Source organism: Cryptomeria japonica, chromosome 11 (genome assembly GCF_030272615.1).
Source record: "Cryptomeria japonica chromosome 11, Sugi_1.0, whole genome shotgun sequence".
Lineage (NCBI taxonomy): Eukaryota > Viridiplantae > Streptophyta > Pinopsida > Cupressales > Cupressaceae > Cryptomeria > Cryptomeria japonica.
The window spans coordinates 279,209,385-279,221,213 of NC_081415.1; the positions used below are offsets into that span (position 1 = coordinate 279,209,385).

At 36.5% G+C, this 11,829-nt stretch overlaps 1 protein-coding gene across 1 annotated transcript in view; it reads left to right on the forward strand.

Annotated features, from left to right (window-relative positions):
- Window positions 1–10,488, forward strand: part of LOC131054335 (uncharacterized) — a 127,076-nt gene extending 116,588 nt beyond the window's left edge. The window contains exons 11-18 of the mRNA XM_057988817.2: window positions 5,738–5,774; window positions 6,171–6,354; window positions 6,453–6,601; window positions 6,759–6,992; window positions 7,074–7,263; window positions 8,004–8,129; window positions 8,295–8,394; window positions 10,013–10,488. Coding sequence (XP_057844800.2) covers window positions 5,738–5,774; window positions 6,171–6,354; window positions 6,453–6,601; window positions 6,759–6,992; window positions 7,074–7,263; window positions 8,004–8,129; window positions 8,295–8,394; window positions 10,013–10,327 — 1,335 coding nt within the window. The 3' untranslated portion in view covers window positions 10,328–10,488. The remainder of the gene's footprint in view (window positions 1–5,737; window positions 5,775–6,170; window positions 6,355–6,452; window positions 6,602–6,758; window positions 6,993–7,073; window positions 7,264–8,003; window positions 8,130–8,294; window positions 8,395–10,012) is intronic.
- Window positions 10,489–11,829: the final 1,341 nt, after the last annotated feature.

Below are 11,829 nucleotides of genomic sequence, written 5' to 3' on the forward strand. Positions count from 1 at the left end.
GAGTTACTTTTAAGGGTTCTAATATATACTTCAAATTTTGTAAACCAAGATATGCTCTCGTGATGAACATAGCACACATTACCAGAAGGAGATTTCTTTCCAAGGAGTTGTCTTTCTTTTCACCTTATATTCAAATTTTGTAGCTTGTCTCCAAGCTTAAGCATTAAACCGTTCTTATGGAAGAGGTCAATTCTTTCCCAGAGTTGCCCTTCCTGTTCACGTTATATTGTTCAGATTTTGTATCCCTAGAGGCCAGGAGTAAATTGAAACTTGCCAACCCACCTGCAAAATAAAAATCTATATAACACTTTATCAAATTCCATGTAGAGCTTGTCATGTGGATGATGTTTTCTGCCCAAAATACTTAAATTCGCTACATGTCCAACATAGAATGAAGGGAATGGTAAGGCGTAAGTCTAGCTACCCATAGGGTCAATCAATCATCAACTAAATAATTATAAAAGAAAGCTTTTTTGGGATCCACTTCAGCCTGAACATGTTTCGATTCAGGCCTCTATTCATTGTTAAGCTTGTTTAAAGGACAGTAACACAGTGTGGCTGAGGCACTGCACTTTGCATTGTTATGCACCCAAGGGTGTGTACATCAAAGACGGACTGGAGCACCAACATTTCCAATCGTACTAGACCCCATTCTTAGATGACCCTTAGCATTTGAGTGCTTCGGATATCTTATGTCCACCCTAGAGCATACCGTTGAGTCCCTTTACCCTATAATTCGTACTTGGTACTTAGGCCTCTGCTTACTTGAACCCATCCAACTTGTGGTTATCCATTTAGGTCCCAAACAATTTTGGCACAAGTAAATTTGCAACTGTAGTGTCATCATAATTGACTATTTCAACTATAGTCAAAACTATCCTCATGTACCTGTTTGGGATATTAGATGGTTATGAGAAGAAAACTACTAACTTTAACAATTGACAGTTCATGATGACCTGTCAAGCACTTGCAAATACTATTTCACTCTCATTTACACTTTACAAACAAAAAGTGTCATAAAAAGTTCTGATATACAGGGTAGGTTCTAATGATGCAGTCAAGACCCGACAAATTTCTTGCTGCTAGGAATCCCTATAAAATTGAGAGACTACCTTTAGCTGTGTCATCCAAAGTTTGACCACACGGAGGCGAATGTATCAAAACTCAACCTAGACATAGAGTTTCTTGGTGATATTATTTCATTTCAATTGCATGTATTACTTGGTTTATTTTCATGTCTTCTCCTAACCTTTTGCCAGTTATCAAACTTTCCCAATGCGTTAAGAGGACCTATATCTTCTGTGGAATCATGCTGTAAAGTTGTTCTCTCCTCTCTAACCATACCCTATACACTTCTTTTGAATGGTATAGTTAGATTGTTGGTACTCAAATTTTGCATTGTATAGCTAGAGAAATTTCAGTTTAATTGCGAGTGAACATCTTTCACTTTGATTAAAACCATGGGTTTTCTTCTAAAAATATTCCTATTTGTTGGTGTTGGAAATAAGCCACACCCGGACCGACGATGAACTGGTCCAAGAGGGGCCAGTAGCTCAGTGGTAGAGCACTCCAGCAGCGTATGGAAGGTCCTAGGTTCGAGTCCTAGCTGGTCCATGTCTCAAAATGGTATCAAAGCCAGGTCCAGGCTAGGAGCCCCAAGCACACAAGAGGTGTGGCTTAAGGGGGGGTGTTGGTGTTGGAAATAAGACACACCCGGACCAACGATGGACTGGTCCAAGAGGGGCCAGTAGCTCAGTGGTAGAGCACTCCAGCAGCATACGGAAGGCCCTAGGTTCGAGTCCTAGCTGGTCCATGTCTCAACACTATTCCCTATGAGTAGTGACCATCACATTGAATGGAGTTCAGGAAGATTCTAGTTTTAAACTTGTCTTGAAACTATACCTCAAGTGAGGCTTTGGTGGCCTTGTAGTATTTTTATATGGTTTGATGCACAAACAAGCTCTTGATTGTTGTTGATGCTGCTGTAATAAGATCTAAAAATTTAACATGTTCAAGCACCTTTTGCAACAAGGTGCAATCATACAAAATATGTTCCTAGTGAACACCTTCCATGCATCACTTTCCTTCAAAAGTTTGATAATCATTTGGCATATGTACCAGTTGGGTTTTTTAAAGTAGTGGTATTAGCCATCCCTTGTCTGATTGGCTGTTTCTCAACTTTCAAATATCAAGAGGTATTTATGCCTTGCTAAGTGGCAAGGGCCCAAACAAAGGATTCAAGGATCTAAGTGCAATTTTTGTACTCAGTGACCAAAGGTGTCCAGAGAAGCAAAAACTAAGCAGGTATAGCTGTAAAATTAAAAACACACCTAAAACAGTTAGGCATGCTATTTTTGTCTTTCTTGCCACTTAAGGCATAGTCCTGGCACTATTTTGTTTTCTACTTGTCACTTAAAACGATTAGTAACTGCTGAAGCAAGCCTTCTTGCCACTTAAGCCACTCTTTTACTGTCAGGCGCACATTTCACTTATGTTTGACACTCAATATGTATGCACATGCAGAAATGCATTTGAGGGGTCTATGTTGCTCAAAAGCATGCCTTTCCTAATAGGTGCACAATCTTACCACTAATGTCACTTAAGATACGTGCTAGTACTCGTACTTATGCCACTTAAAAGACTTAACTCATCTCCTAGGCATGCCATTTTAATGCCTTTGTGACTTGAAACGTCTCAGAACACTTGCAAGTGCACTTTTCTTGCATATCTCACGTGAGTCATCTCATTCTTCTTCTCAAGCACCTACTCTGCTCACTGCTGCCACTTAAAACATGTCTTGGCTCATCCAGGCACTCTTTTGAGTTTCTTATGTCACTTAAAGACTGCCAAAATTCTCAAGCATGCCCTACAGTTACATCTGCTACTTAAAGACTGCCAAGACACATCCAGAAACTCGTCTGGGTGGTCTATGTCACTTAACCACTAGCCCTTCATTTGCAAGTATGCTGAAACAAGGTTTGCACCACTACACATCACCCGTTTGACATTGATAGGCATGCCTTCAATCATTATGTCTTCTCCTCCAAGCCTTCATCACTCAAGACAAGTATCCTACTTTGTGCAGGCTGACATCATCTCCTGCTTGCACATATGGCTTGGCAAATAACAAAACAACTTTGAAGATGATCAACTTTTTTACAGATGGGGCATGCATCAAAGATGATAAGAACAAAACAAGACTTTCAGCATTCATATCTAATACCTTGATAGTTGACCTTAGCAAGACACACGAAAAATTGCTGTTCAAAATAAAGAGTATTATAGGGGTGTAACAAAAGGCAATATATTCCTCCTAACCAAATGAACACTCACCATGAAGATATTAATATGTAAGTCTTTGTACTATAAATTTCGATGTCAATATAAAGAAAGTTTTGGATTATTATATTTTTTCTATATTATTGTAAATCAGTCACCACTTAAGTAATAAGGATGTATTGCATGAAATCATTAATTTGAATACAATTCTTGTAGATGGCTTGCTAGATAGATGTACATGCTTGTTGAACCAATTTAATTATATGAGAGGTTGTTTTCAAATATTTTTTAACTACCTAAGAAATGTAATACTTATAGCTCCTTGAGATTCAGAGATCATGGAAAGTGGTTAATTTTTATACCCACCATGCCGGATGGTCATATGAATAAATTGTAATTATCCGAGTGCACTCAAATAGGAAGTGTAACTCATCTTCCTATAGATTTTTAATGTTGAATTTACTTGTAACACAATTTTGTGCTATTTTACGAACTTTCTTTTCTCAAGTGATGCAGAGGCAACCACACACACTCAAAAGACTCAAACAACTTCCCCTTTGATCTGATACTAAATGTTCACAAAACCCCAAGAGCCCCCCCATGCAACTAGGCTCTCCCCAAGCTAGCTACAAACCCCCAATAGTGGATTCATGCTTCACAACCCTTGCCCAATCATTGAAACTCATTAGACTAGGCTCAACTAACTTTCTCAAGGCCAATTTGAGACTCTCTAACATCTAGACCACACCAAACCCTTGGAACCCCACTCACACAAGTCTATCTCCTATTAGGACTCCCAATTGTCAATAGGGCACAACTCACAATGTCAAGTAGATATCCACCAACCAAAAGTATTTCATGAAACCCCTATAGAGACTCCTCAACATGGACAAACCACCATCCTTCACTCCCCCATCCACCCAAAAGGCCATAAAGAGAACCTACTGCTGTAACACTGGTTCAATATGGCAGTCACAAACTTTGTTAAGGGCAGTCATATATTCATGGACCATTCCTTCTTCATGGTATTCCAAACACTAACAATGATGGTAGTGGACCTCTCCAGTTCTCCCTCTGTCACCAAACTCAAAATCAATCCACCTCCTAGCCTTGCAAACTACATTGTCTTAATTCACTGTCATACTGTGACAGTCATATGCACTGTCAAGAGGACAGTCAAGGCATTTATAGCTTTGATCAACTACCTTGGATGGCCCATTCTTGGCACACATTTGAAATGTCTTGCAACACCCTTCACTGCCTTATTTTAACCTTCCAAGGTTCAACCTTACATTCACACCACCCATACACCATGAAGTCACTGTCTTATCTGACTGAGACACAGAAAATCAGAAGTTTCAACACACTTTTGCACGTGCCATTCATATCATGGACCCCTGCAAAGAAAGAAACAGAAATAAATAAATATAAAATGGTCATTCGACCCATTTGGCATGAATTTTCAACATGGATATGACCCCAATCCCATTTTTCTACTATCTCGGGTTACCGTAGTCTAGGGTATGGACATTCTTTACAAAAATTGGTGTAACTCTGTCAAAACAAGATGAAATGAAATGAAACCAAAGACAAGTTACATAGGATTCATTCCTCTAACACCTTCAATAGACTTCCAAAGACAATAAATAAGTTAATGCAAGGAAAAACTGAATGAATCAGTCTGTAACATCTGAGAAATACAGTGTATATGCAGAGAACTGCCAAGATTTTTATTGACTTTCACTTACAATACATTCCTCTATCATCTAACCTTCACATGGGCCGGTGGTAGGCCATTTAAGTGTTCTTCAAGCCATTTCCAACGGTTACAGCTGTATTTTGAATTTGCACTAACAAAATGGCCTAATCACCATTGTTACTCAACATTACATTGACAATTTTTTGTTGCAACTAACAAAACTTGACTCAAGACCCAAACTAGGACCCTTATGACTTAATGCCATTGTGAATACATTCAAAGAGGCCCAAAGGTCCTTTATACATGATGGAATACCCCATTTGATGCCCTTAATACACTTCCACCCTATAATGACAATTTTGACAACATTGAGACAACATGACTACAAATTGAACTCAAATATTACATAATGGTCTCAAGGAACCTTATTACATAAATAATGGTCTTTCATGACCTTATTCCCATCTAGACATGACATGAAATTTGAAATAACTCATAATGGCCTTATAGAAGCATATGACCAACTAGGTGCTCCTGCACCATCAAGTATGCAATAAATAAATATAGTATTACAAGAAAAGGTGAGATGCAACCTAGGAAGATATCTATTACAACAATATTGTGATTAAAGTCATGTGTCCAAAAGAGGGATTGTAATGTGAAACCAATAATGAGTGGCAAAATTAAATTTTCTACATTAAGAAAAAATAGAAATTTCCTTGGTATAAACTTCTAATTTGTCCAACTGCCTTATTGCAGGATCTTGAAAGTCCATTGCTGGAAAATGTTGTGAAGGGTAAGCATCAGACCTTCCTTTTTGCATGATGCTTAGGTGCATCATCCGTTTGGTTTCCAACTTTCCATCTAAGTTGATAATTGACCCCAGAAAAAAGAGTTTCATCTAACTTACTAGCAATTCTGTAGCATTCAGGACTTTTTAGTTAAATTTTCCTGTGCATGTAAAATACATTTAGATATATAGGTTCATGTATCCTTTGGGGGGGGGAAATAGGCCTTTCCCACCTTAGGAGATTAAGCTGCTTAAGAATTTGTATGGATTCTCTAGATTATACCCAAAGGATTGGCATATGTAGACAATTGTTGTTAGTTATTTGATACTTCTTGAGAATAGACTTTAGGTTACAAAATGTAACAATATTTGGCTAACAATTTCTAGTATGCAAATGTACAGCTTTTAATCCATTGAAAATAAGATTGGGCGGAACATTGCAAGACAAAGTCATATATGATCTTGGAAATTTGAAGCAACCTTGTCTTCCTTTTGCCAGAAATACTTCTGTAATGTTTGGATTTACAGATGGATGCCTTCCCATGTCAAGATGGGATGCCCTGAACCTGTTTTTCAAGAGAACAGGGTAAGTTCTTGACTGATTCCCAGACCATTATCATAGCTGGCTTAACCTTCTATTGGTCAATCTGTAAAATGTTAGCTGATATTAAAGTGTGACTTTAGGGCTGTGGTAGCATTTGGGTTGAATGCTTTGAATGGAAGGAAACAAGTATCGACAGGTGGTATGGGAGGAGCTTGGGATTCAACCAATGCTTATGATTTTATTCAGTATACAGTTGATCATGGTTATCAGATAAATGCATGGGAACTAGGTGAGCTGCTATTTAAGCTGTTTTGACATTTTCCTATGCTCAGTATAATTCTTGTGTGATTTTATGGGATGCATGAGTATCTCATCATAATTGATCCATAAAATGTGCCCATTTTTTCTCAAGAATGTGACAAAAAAATTGATGTTTTGGAGAGTAGGAAATGAGTTGAGTGGAAGTGGTGTTGGAACAAGTATCAATGCTACGCAGTATGCAGCTGATGTAATTAACCTTAAAAGGATGCTGGAAAATCTTTACAAGGATTTTAAAGTGAAACCTCAACTTGTTGCACCTGGTGGATTTTTTGATGCAAATTGGATTATAGAGTTTCTTCAACGATCAGGACCTAACGTTGTAGGTGTTATTACACATCATATCTACAATCTGGGACCAGGTACATGAAATATTAATTTTCATCAAGTTCTGTTTGTCATATCAAGTTTTTAGATGATTCCATTTGTTCTCTGGTTACCAGGTGTGGATGAGCATCTCGTGGAGAAGATATTGGATCCATCTTATCTTAGCCAAGAAGAGTCTACATTCAAAAGTCTCAAAAACATCTTGCAAAATTATGGACCTTGGTCAAGTGCTTGGGTTGGTGAAGCTGGTGGAGCTTATAACAGTGGACACAATCTTGTCACCAATGCTTTTGTCTTTAGTTTTTGGTAAGCTTGCCTTTTGCGAAACTTCAATTTTGTTTGGTCCAGAAATGGCAACACTGCAGATTTTAAGATTTATTGTTTCCTTTTTGAAAAAAGAATGAAATTTATGAAGAGTCTCCTCTCGAACAAGTAAAATCAAAGACATGGTGAAAATAGGAAAGTAACAGCCAAGAATTAAAAAGACCAAAATCATCTTTGACTAGTTCTATGTGTAAACACACTAATTTTTCCACTTGTCCTTGCTTTTTGCCAGTCTTGAAATAATGCTCAATCGCTTCGGCTATTCCTATGCTTTGTTAATTCTTTTCTCCTTTTGTGCATCCATACACCACCTCTTGGCAGAAATCTTGAAGCATTAGCACTTTTATTTTAGTGTAGGACTATGTATATACAGAATTGCACGCTTAAAATTGATTCTCAAATTCCAATTTCCCTGGAGCACTAAACAATATGGAATTGGAAGTTTTTTCCCAGTAATAGAGATCTAGCATTTTGAATTTTTACTTGGGCTACTAAAACGCTTATCCACACAGTTACACACGGCACTCTATCCTTGAGTAGCTTATGAGAATTAGAGAAATTAGAGTTCATTCATTTTCCTTCTTTTATGTCTTCCTAAATGCACAAAGTGATTGTTACTGCACCTTTTGCTGATTTTCTTTTGGCAAGTCCAGTTTCCTTATCTATTTTTCTGAGTAGTGCTATACACAGAAATTTGTTAATTTTGAAGGAAACTGCCACAGGTATTTAGATCAGCTTGGCATGGCATCCACCCACAATACGAAGTCTTATTGTAGACAAAGCTTGATTGGTGGTAATTATGGCCTTTTAAACACAACTACTTATGTGCCAAATCCTGATTATTACAGGTACAGCTTTAAGATCTATTTTTTATTCAATTCTTATGGCATTTTTATATATTTATCCAAATGGAGAACATAATACTAAATTTGAATCCCTGCTTGGGATGATAGAGAAAACTAATATTTGGACACAGACATAGTCCTGACATTTCTCTTTGAATTATGAATCAGTGCACTTCTTTGGCACCGACTAATGGGAAAACGTGTTCTGTCCCTAAGCTCAAATGGAACACAATATCTGCGACCTTATGCACATTGTACCAAGGATAATGTGAGTATTTAAGCTTATTTCATTACGAAGTTTTGTGTGGTACAAACATCACATATGGACATAATTTGTAGTTCTGGCATTCAACATGAATTTTGCAGTGTACAAACATACTCTATGATCGCAACCTGCTTCATTTTGCCTTCAGTTTCCCATTCGTTTTTGTAAAAAGGAATGATTCAAATTTGATATCTTATAAGAAAATTTTTAATAATTTCATTGAGTCTTATTTATTGATTTTTTATGTATGCTCTATGTCCATTTATCTCTACCAATCTTGAAATATAGGAGATGTACTCTTACTAGGTTATTGCAAAGAGGAAATAACCAAGCTTAATGAATGACATGGAGGTATAAGTAATTATCATTCAAATGTATTCCTTTGATCTCATTGATTGTATATGTACCTTACATCCATCTCTTCAATCGCTTTAGAAAGATAGGAAGCACAATTCTCTGAGAGTTGCAGTAATCATATTGTTGGTCATCCCCCCCTGTTTGCAAGTAGCTTGCTTCACCAATACGATTGACCTAAGTCATCAGATTCTTCTATTTTGTCCCCAGTAATGATACTGGTATGAGCTGGCTATTGATTTTGAGTAGGCACAATCTGGAAGTGCACCGGATTCCTCAAGGATGGAGTTTTGCCCAGGGACATCTCTTGGCAAACTGGGGTGTACCTGAGCAGGCCTCTGGATACTTACGGTGTTTCCAGGCCATGCTTGGGGCCTTTGTAGCACCATTTACCATGAAGAAAAATTAATAAACAAATCACAAGTGATTTGATCATAGAACTAATTCTTTTGGAAGACAACGAAGTGCTTGATGCCTTTTGCCCGGGGTATAAACATCCTATCTTTCAGAAAGAAAAATTGGACAGAAATATTTTGTGATGAATATTTATAGGACAGATTGAAGAATGCATCTGTATGGCCTACGCAATAGTTCAAGCTTAAAGCCACACACTCACATAATCCGATTTTCGACACTGATGACTATTCATTATTCACTTGAAAAATTATAAAAGTAAAAAATTAAGAAAGAAAAAAGAACTCCAGAATTGTGATTTGATGGTTACTTTTGTTAATTTTATGCACGTCATAGTTAATTTTGTCTATTTGACTATAATTTTTACATTTTTGTATTTTCTATTATTTCGTTTTATTGAGATTCCAAGCCATGATTCCAAAAACAATTTGTGAACACATGTTCAAACCCTATATCTGTAACTTTACTCGAAGTGGTAAGTTAGCTGTTGATCTTAATGCTTGTTAGTATATATTATTTGCCGAGCTGTAATAGCGAAGAAAACATGGATGACTCTGTGCAGCCTGACAAGGCTCAAATATTGAAAATTAGTGCACCGTATAGAGGAGGCACATGCTCAAATCCAGAGGGAGGTAGGGTAATAACACCATAGAAATAGAAAAAACTAAACACTAAGTACAAAAATATCAAAAGCGGCTCTGTATATTATTTGCATGCTCTGTCATCTTCATCTTATTTGATGCACATTAAAAAATGAAATCTTCATCTCTTTTGACGCACATTCAAAAACAGAATTGTAAATAAAGATTTCTAGTTTTTTGGGTGAATGACATGAGAATGATCAAATTTGCAGGAAGGAATCACCTTACTCTTGATCAATCTTAGTGAATCAGCTCGTATCACTGTTGGGGTGAATTTTACTGGAAAGAGGGATTTCGTAAACAGTGTCGGGAGATCTAGACTGGAGTATCACTTAACAGCAAAAGATGGGAATTTACACAGTCAGACTATGCTTCTCAATGGAAATGCTTTGAATGTAAGTTCTGATGGACAGATACCATCATTAGCACCAATATCGGTTAATCCTCAGACTCCTATTTCAATAGCTCCTCTCTCTATTGCATTTGTGTCTCTTCCTTATGTTAAACTCCCAGCATGTACCAGGTAGCAGGTAGGGAATGTATGCAGATCCAAAATAAAATTCAAATTTGGCATTCTCTTTGAAGCATCAGCATTATTTCAATCGAGATGCCATTCAATGTATTTATTATTATATAAGTTCAATGAGATTAATAAAATTTCAATACACCCAGTTGGTGTCTTGTTTTACAGTTGTTTTCTTTTCACCAGGAAATACCATTGAAAAGAGGCATATATTTGAGGTGTGTAATCCAGAAATTGGGGACTAAATAATTTTGATTGTATTTTCATTTCCATTGTTCTATTTGTCTTGACAAAAGGCAAGCAATTGTAACCAATTTTAAGTTGGAACACTAAATTATTTTGCAGCAATATACACACTTATTGTGTATGTGAGGCTTTTGGATATGAAAAAATTTGTGAGCTAGTTGTTGAATCAAAATGAAACATGGGTATTGATATTTGGGTATGGCATGTTAGTATGATCCAAAAAAGATTAGGTATAGTTTTAGTACATCTGTATGAAAAGCTCGTAAAACTCATAATTATATACATATTTGCAGAAATTAAGTTCATGCATATACTTTATAAAATTATCATAAATATTACAACTTCAATAATACTAATTTAATATCAATGTGTCAAACTTGAATATCATGATAGATATTCATTATTCAATATTAAAATAATGTAATGAGTAACCAACATCATATTGGTCTTCATCAAGACCAACATCATGAGCATTGACATTAGATCACATGGGTAGATCGAAAGAATCACAAGCATCCTTATTGTTTGTCCCAATACAATTATGTCGGCTACTTGAATCTTCAAAAAGTAAATATTGTGTGGCGACAAAAAGCATCCAAGTAAACTCAACTCACTCGACGTCAGCGTCCCACAACTTGGTTGCGCTTTCTCCTCATTATGTTTGTGTCAGTGTGTAAGAAGACACAAGTTGGAATCATGTAAACTAGTTTCTCTATCCTACTTGATGTCAATTGGTTGCACTTCACTCACTGGATGAGGGATTATGTTCTCCAATTCAACTCACATGAACAATTTATTTCAAGGTAAAGTGAGAGAATTACTAAATTGTAAATCAAACTTTAAATTTGAAAACAATAATTTAAAAATAAAAAAAATGGTTCATATTACTTTTGAGAAAATATTTGATTGCAAGAGTTTGCAAGTGTCGCAATTTATATCATTGAGGCACCAGGTCAAGAGTGAGCATACTCCCTATACTTGTCCCCAGGAGTAAAAACACTCAAATGACCAATGGAGGTTAGAAAATCAACAAACTCACTTGTAACTTTCTTTGTATTAAGATTGAGCAAAGGTTTAGCAAGTGCTCACTTGTACCCTTAGGTTGATTTCTGCATCTCCATATGATGGCACCCTTATCGGTAGAGAAAGTATCCTCATCGTAATATTTGAGACTTGATGCAAAGGCAAGATATAGTGGAGTGGTTATTTTGTTCCATTACTTAAAACAAATTGTTTTTACACATTATGATAGACTTCATC